This window comes from Rosa rugosa, chromosome 5, assembly GCF_958449725.1.
Source record: "Rosa rugosa chromosome 5, drRosRugo1.1, whole genome shotgun sequence".
Taxonomy (NCBI): domain Eukaryota; kingdom Viridiplantae; phylum Streptophyta; class Magnoliopsida; order Rosales; family Rosaceae; genus Rosa; species Rosa rugosa.
The window spans coordinates 26,197,141-26,211,576 of record NC_084824.1 but is presented as its reverse complement, the minus strand read 5'-3'; the positions used below and the strand labels follow the sequence as shown (position 1 = coordinate 26,211,576).

The 14,436-nt window shown below is 38.5% G+C and overlaps 1 protein-coding gene and 1 long non-coding RNA gene across 3 annotated transcripts; one reads left to right on the top strand and one right to left on the bottom strand.

The window, feature by feature from the left end:
• The first annotated feature begins 413 nt into the window (after nt 1-413).
• On the top strand, nt 414-4,338 carry LOC133712412 (G-type lectin S-receptor-like serine/threonine-protein kinase At1g61500). 2 transcript variants are annotated; one of them, XM_062138516.1, is made up of 8 exons: nt 414-1,155; nt 1,261-1,800; nt 1,894-2,001; nt 2,240-2,397; nt 2,491-2,701; nt 3,312-3,549; nt 3,618-3,768; nt 3,852-4,338. In XM_062138516.1, the coding sequence occupies exons 1-8, from the start codon at nt 459-461 to the stop codon at nt 4,152-4,154; spliced, it is 2,406 nt and encodes an 801-aa protein (XP_061994500.1). In that variant the 5' UTR covers nt 414-458; the 3' UTR covers nt 4,155-4,338. The 2 variants fall into 2 exon arrangements, with proteins under 2 accessions (XP_061994500.1, XP_061994499.1); XM_062138515.1 differs by having other exon boundaries at nt 414-1,800.
• Nucleotides 4,339-9,141: 4,803 nt separating this feature from the next.
• LOC133710222 (uncharacterized) lies at nt 9,142-11,099 on the bottom strand. The gene is made up of 2 exons (XR_009846569.1): nt 10,496-11,099; nt 9,142-9,489 (listed from the first exon to the last, which is right to left on the bottom strand). It is a non-coding gene; the product is annotated as an uncharacterized LOC133710222 (long non-coding RNA).
• Between the last annotated feature and the right edge of the window lie 3,337 nt (nt 11,100-14,436).

Below are 14,436 nucleotides of genomic sequence, written 5' to 3'. Positions count from 1 at the left end.
CGTGATTGAGCCCCTTCCATGACTTTGAAAGCATTGGCAGAACTATCATAGAACTTTCTCAATTACCTGGTCTAAGCGCAGTTCTGTGGCCTAGGTGCTTTACTTTCATTAGCAGAGCTATCCTTGTAAAACAGAGAATAATTGACATTGTTCTTGTGGGAAACTGTTATGAAATTGATCAAAGTGTCAATGTCGCTGATGCATGTGCCGTGCATGCATATAACTGTTTTAATATCTGTTTTGTTTGTTAACTTGACAACGCTGATGCATGTGCCGTGCACATAACTGTTTTAATACCTGTTATGTTTGTTAACTAGTCGTCAAGGTTGACTAACCATCAGGGTTAATTTGCATATCTTCTACATTCAGTCTATTTTGCTTTACTTTTCTTTTCCAATTTTCTTTCTGTTCTTGCTCAGTTAGGGTTCCTACCCAAACAGAAACATATTTGGGAAGGGATGCAACTGGGTAGTGTCACTTTGTTTTTCTTATTCATCTTCTGTTTGCTTCTGTCACAGTATGACGCTGAAGTATATAACATAACTCCTTCACACCCATTATCCGAGGGAGAAACTCTAGTCTCTCATGGCCTAATATTCGAATTGGGCTTCTTCAGTCCTAATAGTTCTGGTAACAAGTATGTGGGGATATGGCATAAGGACATATTTCCTCGTAAAGTAGTATGGGTGGCTAACAGAGATAAGCCTCTTGCTCTTATAGACACCCTTGCTAGTTTGAGAGTTAGCAGCAATGGGAGTCTGGAGCTTGTAGATGGGAAGCAGAATTCTGTGTGGTCAACCAATGATACTATACAGGTTTCATCATCTATTACTAGTTCAGTTGCTGCCGTTCTTTCAACCGATGGAAACTTTGTCGTCAAAGATCATATCGGAGCTGGTGAATCAATAATATGGCAGAGCTTTCATCATCCTTGTGACACTCTGCTACCAAACATGATGTCGGGATACGATCTTAAAACTGGAAAAAGCCTTTTCTTGACTTCCTGGAAAAGTGAGAGTGATCCATCTAGTGGGATATATACAAATGAACTTGGACGGCGAACAGATATGCCAGCACAAGATATCATTTGGATTAATCGATCAATTCCCTTCTGGAGAAGTGGGCCATGGGATAAATCAAAGTACATCGGCACAGGTATGGATGATCGATATCTTAATGGATATAAACTAGATGAAAATGTGGAACAGGGAACAAGGTATTTCTCTTATAGCTTACCTGATAAAACTCTAGCATATGTAGACCTGTCTTCACAGGGAAAGATGAAGCTTATGAGTTCAGAAAATGGAAGGAACTGGTCACTCAACCTCGAGGAACAAAAGAGCCGATGTGACAACTATGGAGCATGTGGGCCTTATGGGTTTTGCAGCGCTTCTGAATCTCCAATCTGCAAGTGTTTGAAAGGGTTTGTACCAAAGTCACACCAGGAATGGAGCAAAGGAAACTGGACCAGTGGGTGTGTAAGGAAAACCGAATTGTTCTGTGAGAGACAAACAAATAAGAAGTCAGTACCATTGCAAGGAAAACAAGATGATAATGATGATGGGTTTTGGAAGATCATACGGGCGAAAGTACCAGATTATCATCAGTATATTACATCTTTGGATCTTGAAGACAAGTTCAATGACTGCAAGATACAGTGCCTAAATAATTGTTCATGCCTGGCTTATGCGCTTGTTAATAATATTGGGTGTCTAGTCTGGTACAAAGACCTTATTGATATACAGAAATTTTCCAAGGGGGGCGTTGATCTTTATATTCGCCTAGCACGCAGAGAACTGGGTAATTGATAACAATGCTTGCAAAACTGTAGTTAGAATATCTTACCTTTGTCTTATGAACGTTTTCTTTTTCATGTTGTAAATTAAATTGCAGGTGAAGCAAAGGCAATTAAGTTGATTGCCTATCTTACAGCTATTGGTTTAATGATTATCTTGGCGGCCATAGTGTTCGGTTGGCATAGGTTGCGAGTTAACCGAAAGGGTACGTAAGAGAATGACATAGAGGAGATCAATTATTCTGATGCATTAGCTAGCAAATTTACCAGCATCTCTGCGAAGTACTAGACTACTAATCAAATCATTATAACTTCTTTGCAGAACTGTATAAGAGCATGTATAGTTATATTCTGGTTGATATAAATAACTTCTGTTGTTTTATTCTAACTTGGTGTTTGACATTTATACTTGCAAATTTACAAAGCTTTCCTTTGAATGAACAGAATGGATTCCAATTTCTAGGGACACTCTTCGAGAATATATTGGAAAACACGATCCATCAGAGCTATTGATCTACGATTTTAATGCCATATTAACTGCTACAGACAATTTCAGCATTACAAACAAACTCGGGCAAGGAGGCTTTGGTCCTGTTTATAAGGTACTTATTTGTTTACTTGAGGGTAATACAACATTGTAACAGGTAAAAGAATACAAACATGAACACCATGATTAAATTGGGGACCTCGTATAGGGTATGCTACAAGATGGGAAGGAAATAGCTGTAAAAAGACTATCTAGTAGCTCCGGACAAGGCATTGAAGAGTTCAAGAATGAGATGCTGTTGATCTCCAATCTACAACATAAAAATCTTCTTAGGATCCTGGGTTGCTGCGTTAAAGAGGATGAGAAGTTGCTGATTTACGAGTTCATGCTAAACAAAAGCTTGGATACTTTTCTATTCGGTTAGTTTTATTAGTGTTTTATGTTCAATTGCAGTGCCAAACTCATCTTCACCTATCTTCTTATTTCAATGAAAGTATCTTTGCTGTTTGTAAATGTCGAACTTAGGGCAACCATGAAAATTACATTGAAAAGTAAGTTCTCATTTATCTTTTCTTACTTAACAAGAAAAAAATTAGAAAAGTCTGAAGATTTGGACCTTAACATAATTTGGGTTCTGGAATCACAACTGCATACTAACATAAAGCTATGAATAGATTCACATGAAATAAATTACCCAAGAGACAAATAATCCATTGACTACTTTCAGATATTAAATATCGATTATGTTAGTCATATATAATGCAGAGAACTATTAGATACTGAATATGCCTGTACGATATACTCTCTGATGTGTGTTCACTTCAGATCTGTATGATGCATTCACTACTACCTTTCATGCAACCATATCTGCATTTCATAGCAATTAAAGAAGGCTTGAAATCTGGTTTTAACCAAGTTTTGAAAGGGTAGCAGTCTAATGATATTTCATGTTTGCATGCACGGGAGTCATGATTTATGAAAAACCATTATTGATTACACTCTAAGTAGGTGCATTGATTATTTGAGCAGATACGAGGAAGAGAGCAGTGCTTGATTGGGCGATACGCTATAATATTATTCAGGGTGTTGTTAGAGGGCTTATTTATCTCCATCATGATTCGTATGTGAAGGTGATACATAGGGATTTGAAAGTCAGCAACATTCTCTTGGATGAGAAAATGAATCCAAAAATTTCAGATTTTGGATTAGCACGCATAGTTGAAGGAACACAAAATCTAGAAAAGACACAGAAAGTTGTTGGAACACGGTAAGAATCATATCCTTCCTAATCTCCAACATAGTTAATTGTTACCTACTAATTAGTTTGTCATGCAGTGGCTATATGTCCCCGGAGTATGCAATGAGAGGGCTGTTTTCTGAAAAATCCGATGTCTATAGCTTCGGGGTATTGGTCTTGGAAATTATTAGCGGCAAGAAGAATACCAGCTTCTCTTTATATGACCAACAACTAAGCTTTCTAGCCTATGTAAGTTCATACCTCTAATGTAAAATGTGAACTTATGAGCATTTTTTTATATATAGCTTAACCATATATATGAACCTTTATAGGCATGGAACTTGTGGAATGAAGACAAGGGATTGGAGTTGGTAGATGAAATATTTGGCGATTCATATTCCTCATCGGAAGTATTGAAATGCATGCATATTGGGCTTCTGTGTGTACAAGACAATGCTATGGATAGGCCAACCGTGGCGGATATAGCTTTGATGTTAAGCAGTGAGAAAAATGGTCCACAACCTAAGCTGCCTGTATTCACTATCCAAAACTCAGCTTATCATCCTCAACCGCACTCTAAAAATACTCATTCCTCCAAAAATGAAGCTAGCATTACAATGATTGAAGGTCGATAAGTGCTAGCAAATTGTTACACCACAATGCAATACGACCTTCTGGTCATTCTCAAATCTCAAGGGTTCTTACACATATTAAGGGTTTTCTTTTTGGTGTAGAAAACAACCTGTTTTTGTTGGGGTAGGTAGTATATGAAGGTCATTTCATATTGACAATTTTGTATTTACAATTTTATATACAATAATTAAGTCTTCACCATGTGGTTGTTTTAATTTCCTCGAAAGAACTTCAACCTTAGAAATTGGTTCATCTTGTTGAAGGATATTCGATTTATGTATGTTTTACCAAACTAGGATTATTTTCTATTGTTGTAATAGAAGAAGATTGTTCTAGATTCCTAGTCTTAATTAGAATAGGATTCCTTGTACTCTATATATAGAGGCTCCTATTATCAATGAAAGATAAAACTGTTCTCCCAATTCTCTCTTTGATTTCGTTATTCTTAAACACATTATCAGCATGAGCCCTACCACTAGCTTCAAGAAGCCAAAACCCAAAAACCATAAATCCCCATTCGCTGCACACCTGCGTTTGCTGAGCACAACGCCCCTATGCCATCTACTTTTGCCTACCCATGCAGATCCTGTAAGCCTACCCAAGCCTGCTTGCACGCAACTAGGATTGAAGCTTGACATAAATCTAGCTTCAGGATCGAAAGCCAGCCTGCAATCCTACAGCCAGGATCGAAAAGCATCTGCAATCCCAAAAGGTAATCTTTTCTGAAAGTTGCTACTTTAATTTAAATTCCTGCTTTCCTGCACTCAGCGATTCTAATATCCCTTCTCCTACCTCCCACCTTTCTTGTAACATGGGATTGAGCTGAACTGTTCGTGCTTCTCCGAAGAAGAGGTTTGTGGAGAAATTGAATTGGCTACGGACAACAGTTTCCTGAGCATCGAAATTTGACGACCATTCAAACATCATTATTTCATTCCATTCCAAATTTCTTGGAAATATTAGTTGTCATGAAAGTATTTAGGGCTAAATACAAATTACTACCCTGTGGTTTAGGTCCAAAATCAATTCAGTCCCTGAATTTCTAATTTCATCAAAAACACCCCTGCACTTTCAATTTTGATCTAATAGGTCCAATTTGTTAGTTTTCCGACAATTGAGTTATTTAACTTGTTAATGTGGATCATATATGGCCTATGTTTTATGATGCGGTGTCAAGGTGGTCTGCATTGTCAATTTAGGAGTGAGTTCTACTATTAAAAATAAATAGTTTTTCAACAAATAATCCAACTATTTGAAAGAATATTAACGAATTGGACCTATTAGATCAAAATTGAAAGTGCAGGGGTGTTTTTGATGAAATTAGATTTTCCAAATTGGGTAATTTTTAAGCTAAAATTGGGTAAATAATCATTTCCCCTAGTAATAAATCTTAATTTATAGATTTTCCAATAACTAACGCAAATGGGAGGGGATCAGCTATCCCCAAATTTTGTGTGCTAATTTTGTTGCTCTCTTAATTTATTGTCACCTGTCCTTGCATCTAACGGAGCCTAACCACCGTTAACTCTCCTGAAAAATAAAAATTAAACTAGAATTTCTCTTTTATAAATCAGGTCCATTCATCTCCACATCTGTTAGTTCTGCTCAATAATTCCTTGAGAAAAAAAAAATCAAGCTTTTTTGGGATTATCTACCAAATGAATTATCATAGAGTCAAAACTTTCACTGTAAATATATTCACTAAAAAGTGACTTGGATATTCATTCTTTCTTACCTTTTCAGAGATATGTGTAATAGAATAGAAGACTTGCAGAGCACTTGCAACAAAGCCTAGGTTGCCATCTTCTAGAAACTATTTATGTTTTGCTGTTTCTCCTTTTGGCCTTTTGTCAGATCATGATCATCTTTTAAATTGGTAATCTAATAGTCATCTGTAAATTTATTAACCCTAAAGCCCGGCGGCGTCCCGATCTGAGCATTCATTCTTGTCCGGCGGCGCTCGGACGAATGGGCTGGCCTCTGGCCTCGCTGTCGTCGTGGGGTCTGCTGCCGGACGGGTAGTCATGGCTATTGCTCTTGTTCCATCAGATGGATTTTTGCTCGAGGTTACTTGGTGGTTCTGGCTGGGATGGTGAGCGGCGGTTGTTGTGCTAACAGGTCCGGCGATCGAACCCTGATGACGGCGTCATCGGTCTGAACTTGGTGGTGGTGGGAGATGAGTTCCTAGATCGAGGTTTGGTTTTTTTCTCCGTGATGGCGTGGGTTGAGGCGGCGTGGTCTGTGCAGTTTGGGTCGTAGGCGGTGGGCTAGTGGCGGCGCAGGTTGTGGCAGCGCAGATTGAGGCAAGCGCAGGTCGTGGCGGCGTGCGGCGGACGGAGAGAAGTGGGTGGACTAGACCGGATCTGGCTGAATGGGCCTTGGGTGGACTTCACTTTGGTGGGCCTTGAGTTTCTGGGCTGGGGTTTCTACCCTAGTCCAATAGCTTCTAATTTGGGCTAGAGTTTCGGCTCTTGGCCCAAACCTATGTTTTTAGCTTTTGTCTAATTACAATAAGTTTCTTGTATTAGGAACCTAACGAGTGTAGTTTGGCTTGTCTATTTGCTATGTTTTCCATAGCTTTTAGGCTCGCTTTTAAAGTGAGCGGTTAGTTCGAATATAGGTGGTCTATTTCTATGTATCACAGTAGTTTTGCTACAACTTCTTGATCTGTCTAGTTGAAGGCAGCAGAAGGATATGTAATGACCATCTTGGCATGCGTCAATGAAATCCACATTCCCTTTAAAAAAAAAATCTGTAAATTTATTATTATTTTTGAATAAACAAACAATATCGATTGCATCTGGTGTGCCTTAATATAGTTAAATAATAGGATATTTCATGGTTTTTGAGATTAAGGGTATTTTAGATACTTTAAGTTGTGTATTTAGTAAAATATTAAGGATATTTCATTGTATATGGACCCAACTCTAATATAAATAGAAAAGCAATCTCAAGTTTGAGGTATGCAATCCAATTACAAAATCATTATCTTTCAGTCCGGAAATCAGTTGCTGGTAATCGTATTGTAGTAAGACAATCAGTTGATTACAGTCGTATTGTACAGGTAAGAACAAGAGCTGCACAAGTGGGAGGTGGAGTTCATGGGTTGGTTTCTTTCGAGAAGAAATCATTTTGATGGAAATCTCTCTTGAGGAACAGCAATAAGATGGGTTATCTCAGTTCGGTTTTGTCATCTTCAAGCCAGGTTCTTGCTGACAACGCACCCATAAGCGGTGGTGGCCTCAGGTTGCTTAATTCTCTGCTTTTTTTTTGTGTGTGTTTGGATCTAGCTTTTTCCCAATAGCTCTTGCCTTTTTATGGACTATCATAATTTCTTTTGCTATAACAAACTATTTTTGTATTTGCCAAGTGTTTATACAAATCCCACCAGCGGCTTGTGTTTGTTTAACTCTGCACTAAGTGGGATGTAGAACTAGTTTGATTTTGTCAGTAATGTTCAGGGTTGTTTATGCTTGGTAGAGTTGAGCAACTCTTTATTAGAAATTATGAGTTATGTTCGATATTAATGTATGATTGGCCTCAACCAACATTAGGGCTGTCAATGGGTCGTGTCGGGTTGGGTTCGTGTCTGGTCAAGGTATTTGTAGTGTCGCAAAAGACAAACTCAAACCTAACCCATTTAATAATCGTGTCAAAAATTTAAACTCAAACCTAACCTATTTATTAAACGGGTTACCCGTTTCCAACCTGCTTAACCTGTTTAATAAATAGGTCGTGTCATGTTAGACAAAATGACCCATTTAAGGGTTAACAATGCAACCCATTTAACTAAAAAAATATATAAATTGATTAAATTCGCTAAAAACTCCACAAGACGAATAATATAAATAATTAAATCCAATAATTATAAAGAAAAATATTTCAAATTGTCTAATCTTATGATCAAATACTCCCGACGTCTAAAATTTCAAGAAGAAGTATAGCATATTCGGGTTATACGGGTTCACTTCGTGTTGGTGGGTTGACCCGTGGCCGACCCATTTGGTAGGGCTGTTCTTTGAGAAAAAGCTGGCTTCTGCTTATTTCTGAGAATAAGTGGCTGAAAAGCAAAGCTGCTGAGTGTTTGGTAAACTGACTTTTTATAGGAGCTGTCAGTGGCAGAAGCAGTGGGAAAGTGTTTGGTAAATCAAACTGGCTTGTGCTTTTTATTTGTGGAATGACCAAATTGGACATGGGAGATTATTTTGCCCTGATTATATACCAAACAATGTTGTTCAAATCCTCTTGTTATTATTTTTAATCTTTATTATGTCCTTATTAATTTTTGTTAACTTTCAATTTTTATAAATCATGGTGACTATATGATTAATATTGGACAATTTTAAAAATAACTTATACAAATATCTTAGTAACATTAATAACAATTTGTTTCTGGTTCGCATAAAATGTTCACGTTATTACGCGCATTCATCAAACTTTGAGTAATGCTATTTCTTATTGTTTCCATTTATTGTGCACCGTGACCATGATATCCCTCATTATCTCCGGTGCAACACCATTAAATTCATTCTCCGAAGGCCTGATTATATGTTTACCTAGTTTACACAAATGATCTAGTGCAAACACACTAAATACAGCCTACTCTATGAACAACCTCAATAGAATTGGGGTTTCTAATCACTAAACACTGGTAATCATGTAAAGAAATTGAGATGATATTTTATCCCACTTCTCAAACCCTGTTCTCTTCTTCAACTCTCATTTACAGAAAGCTTCGTTTGGTGGGTTTGGAGAGATGTAAGTTTTTAATGGATAGTACTTGCATATCACCTGTCTTGATCGCAATGAATGGATATGCTAGTTTTCCATGTACTTAAATAGTGATGAGAACACAACGTACAATCATAACTCTCATTTAAGCAGTGGCCAAACAAAATGTAGATGTAATGCAAGTCAGTCCCAACAAACCACAAAACTTTACATACCAATTACATAAATATCAAAAAATAAGCATTTTCACAAAAAGAATTTCAAAAATAAATGAAGAAAACCCACATTACACTAAAAGAGACCTTACAATGAGAAGAAAATGCGAAGTTCAGAATGCGTTTAGTTACAAACCTGTTTAAATTTAGAAGGGTATTTCCTGCCTAAATCAAGCTAAAGTTTTTCAAATGCCTAACGAAACAGCCAAACTTAGAATACACCAAAGCCAATCACCCATATATGTAAACATTAACAAAGTAGTCATCTTAAATACATCACACACACCTAATCAGAGCTATCATCAAAGGGCTATATTCACTGCATTGAATCAATGTTCTTGCTCAGCTCCTCCAGCTTCTTCATCCTCATCTTCTCACTTTCACCCACCAGCTGCACAAATGATCAACCAACGTTATACATCACACAAAGATGATTGCAGAAACTATAATTAAAACTTATGTAATGGTTATATTATAGGAAGCAAATAATTAGAGTTTGGATCCTCTAGCATCTTTAATGTGCAAGTAATGTGCTTGTGTTCACATTACTTCAGTGCAAACACTCACTCATTATTTCAGCACAAGCTTTAGTACCAACCCCAATGCATAATCAATGATATGAAGATAAGCTTTAGATGCAATAACAAGAAACTAAAGCAGTGATAAGAAAACATAAACATCAACAACAGACAAAGAACAAAAAGCAGCTATAAGAAAATGAATAAAGTAGATTGAACAGCCCCAACCATTTGTACAGCTGAAACAAACAACAAAGCTAATAGTACCACGTCCAATTCAGTAACCCTAACCGTAAAAGCCAATCAAACTCAACACAATAAAACTCAATTCCCAATTTCCAAAAGCTAGAGTCAATTTTTATGCATACAATTTATCACTACATAATTGTGAACGAGATACTTCAATATATCATTCTCAACCAATATTCAGAACATTTCCATACTCTCCTTCTCCTCTTCTTCCTCTTTCTTTCTTTCTTTATAACTCTCAACTACCTATCCCCATCCCCTGATTCATGCCCCTGCTTCTCCCAAATTGACCGTCCTTCTCCTCTTCTTCCACTTTCTTTCTTTATAACTCTCAAGTACCTATCCCCATCCCATGAATCATGCCTCTGCTTCCTCCAAATTGACCGACCCACTTTTTAGGAAAAATGGGATTCATGCAATTCGATACAACCTCATATTCATGTTATACAACCTAAAGATTCATGCAATTCGATACAACCTCAGATTCATGTTATACAAACTACAAGCTACAACAACAACAAATCATCATCATCATCACTCATGCCTATTTGCAGCAACCTTATCTCCGATTCATGAACCAAAAACCAAGCTAACCAAAGTACAAGCTATCTATCACAACAAGAACCGAACCTGTGATGAGGGACAGAGAGATGGGTAGATCGATGCGGAGAGAGATCGATCTGTGGGAGCGGTGACGAGGACCGGTGACGGGGAGCTTGCGTCGGAGATCGATATGTGACGAGGGACACACAGATGGGTATATCGACGTCGGGGCTACGGTCTATGATGACGGACGGAGATGGAGAGCGGTGATGGGGAGCAGCGACGATGTGAGGGAGAAAGATGCTTGCGTGCTGATACGTCTGTGATGGGGAGCAGCGACGATGCGAAGGTGACGGGGAGCTTCGAGGATGCGGCGGTGAGGGAGCAGCGAGGATGCGGCGGTGCGGGTGTGATGAGGGAGAGAGATGGGGGAGCAGGGAAGCTGTGATGTTGCGGGTGTGACGAGGGAGAGAGATGGGGAACAGTGACCACCGAAGATATGCGTAGGGTTAATGGTTCAGCTGAAATTGTTTCAGCTTGGAAGGGTAATTACCGGTATTTTGAAATTTTCATTAATCTACAGTAACACCGCTACAGTAATTTTCGGGCTTCTGGCTTTTGAAAGCTGGGGTTCGGCAGCTTCTGCTTTTGGGCAGAAGCCACAGCAGCTTCTGGAGGAAGCTGATGAGAAGTTGGCTTACCAAACACTTATGGATCTTGTGCTTATAAGCAGGGGAGCTAAAAAGCCCCCCCAAACATAGCCTTATTAAATGGGTCATGGTGGGTCGACCCGCTTTTTAATTGTGCGGGTTTCGAGTCGTGTTATCGGGTCGTGTCGAAATTGACAGCCCTAATCAACATGCGGTTTAATAAATTGTGGTTCCAATGTTCACCACATGGTTCCTTTCTAGATGGAATTGCAACTTATGGATTAAGCTTTATGTTGTGTTCTTACTTCCCAACATCATAAATAAGCTGCAGATATGAGAGATAAAGGAGAAACTTACACCTAATGAAAAGAAATAGCATGTGCAGTTTGCCTAACAAAAAAAATTGATAGTTAAGAATAATACCAAACAATTAAGGCGTAAAATTCTCTCATGTCTAAATTGGTCATTCTACAAACGTAAAGCACAAGCTAGTTTTGAGTTTACCAAACACTTTGCCACTGCTTTTGTTACTGACAGCACTTATAAAAAGTCAGTTTACCAAACACTCAGCTGCTTTGCTTTTCAGCCACTTATTCTCATAAATAAGCAGAAGCCAGCTTTTCTTAAAAGTACAACCATACCAAACACACCATTAATAGGCAAGTCACTTCTTATCTTCCCAAAATAAAAGATAACAAAATAACAATAAAATGACTGCCGACGTAAACATGTATCAAAGAAACTTATGTCGCTTTAGTGGGTTCTATGTAACTACTATACAAATTATCGAATCCAACAATATCATAAGAGATGATCTTTGGGATTCTGACACATATAGGGTTTGACACAACATGTTGAGACAACCTGGTCATGATATGATGATCTGTATATTAAAGACTTCACACAGACATCTTTTGAGCAAAACGAAGCAAGAATCAAAAGTTGATTAAGACCACTCGGACAGTCGCCAAGCCATTGGGCACCGCCGCCTTCCCCCTGCGGCTATCACATGCCTTTGACGCCATAGGTGACATCTTAGCTTCCAAACATGCTTCTCATGTCTATAATAGCGTTTTGGCCCAACCAAAAATTCTCATTGTTTGCTTATAAGGTCCCTCGCTCGTTTTGCAAAACCAGTTTCTTAGGGTAGTTAGTGTGAGCCCCGGAAGATATTTAAGGAGTGGAAGTGGAATTAGTTGGGACTGAGTTATTGTTCTCGGTAATTATTTTAAGGCTCGGGTATAATTTTTAAAATTTTTTACAGAGTTGAATGTTCAAGTTAAGAGTCCAATAATGAAATACGTGATGCAACAAGTTTGTGAAAATTCGGTGAATTTTTCGGACACCTAAGCTTAGTTTTTCGAATTTTGGAAGTTTTTCGAATTAAAGAAAATATTTAAGGAAAATAGAAAATACGCAATGTGATATGGACCGTCCAAAATATATCGCCATTTCATCACAGCCGTTATTTAAGTTATACAAGTAATGGGTCTGATCAGTTCGGGCGACCCAGACCATTCGAGAAGAATCAAGGTCGAGACCCGGAAACCCGCGAAGGAGCTCCAGCCGGAACTTCGCCGTCCGGCCATCTCTCGGCGGCGGACCACCTGCGTTCGATCTCTCTTCTCAGCGCCGACGTCCTCCTGGCGGTGGATTATCCAATCGGCGACGGACGACGTCGATACGAGGTCGAGAAGCTTCGACGGCTCCGGCGACTCCAGCGGCCCGATTTAATTGCATGAGGTATGGAAATCGATCTGCTCTTCATGCTCTACGTCCTGATAGTTAAATTTCGAATTTGGTTGAGTTCTGATGGATTGGTGTTTTCGGTGTTATCGGCCTTCATCGGAGTTTCCTTTTTTCCGGTGACTGTGTTGGGTTTCCTGGTTCATCGTTGACGACTCAAAGCATTAATTGGTGAATAGTCGAGCTTAAATCGTTGGCTGAACGGAGCTGATGATTAGGGACAATCCCTTAATTTTGTAAAAAAGGTACGTAAATTGTGAGTTTGGATTAGAAACTTGACGGCAAGTTGTGGTTGTTGACCGTCGGAAATCGGAATTCTCATGGTAATTGAAGTGTTGTTGACATCGGAATTCTCATGGTATTAATTGGGATGTTATTGTGAATTGAATCTCAGTCCTAAAACTGGTAATGGAATTGTCGATATTTGTCCAAGTGTAAGTAATACTAATTGTGCGATGGAGTTTGAGCAATCCGGCTTTGAGCTGCTATACTAGAGTGAAGAATTTAGAATTTGAATTGTTGTTTATGGTTCCCGAATAAGTATGATTTTTGGAATTGTGGTACTATTAGGAACTGGCTTATGAACTGTGATGATATCAAGAAGGGAAGTAAATTAATATTTTTGGGTATAACTATACTGAAGTAAAACTAAGTCGAAATTATTTATGGTATCGGTCGTGATTGGTGAAACCAGGAAATGTTGGTCAACTTTGGTCAAACCATGGTCGAATATTAGTTTGACGAGAGTTGGATATTTATTGGTAGGCTAATTAATATCTATGGTGTCGGAATCTAAGACTCTAGTTACTTAAGGAACGGAAGGTTTGTGAATTTCGGACAACGTAAAAATTTAATGCATCGGAATCGAGGAAGGGGACTCGAGATTCACTCGATTAGTTGTTTTCTGTTTTAAGTTAAATGATAATGCATGTCTAAGTTGCATGGTTTAATTTGGTTTATTAAATGTATCGTATGATAACCATTCTATGAGAGATTGTTGTTGGCCTGAGAGTGAGAGGAACATAGCAATTCATTGGGCTTCAATCCCCTAAACCTCCGGAGGGGCCGTATGGACGGAATGGTGTCTGACATCTTTTGAGGTGTGGCACTATATTTAGGTGATATTACCCCTAAGTGGACACTCTTGCTATGCTTACCTGGTTATGACTTTATTTGAGGTGGGGCTATTTAGTTGGTCTGCGAAACCAGCCATCAGATATTATTTATTCCTTTGAGTCTCATGCATTGATTTTCGAGTCGGGAAAATATTTTAAGTTTGTCGTTCTCTAAAAATAAAATGGTTTAACTTTTTCGTACTAGGATCCCAAATTTTTATTTTATGTGTCGGTTTCCAAAACTAACCAGGGTGAGATCCTTATTGAGCAGCGAGGACGAAAGCTTACCCCTACAAAAGTGTGGATACATGTACTGTGCACTGGTAACGGGACTGGAGCTGACGGAGCGGGGTGTGCGGATTTCGATAGTATATCATAATGGAAGTCAGGTTTTGGGTTCCAAATTTTATCCTTATTTCTTAAAAGCTGTATTTTCAGAACTTGTTGAAATTTGTCTGTTGTATGCTAAGTCCAATATTTCTCGATTGTTTGCAACGTCAAGTCTTAGACGAACATT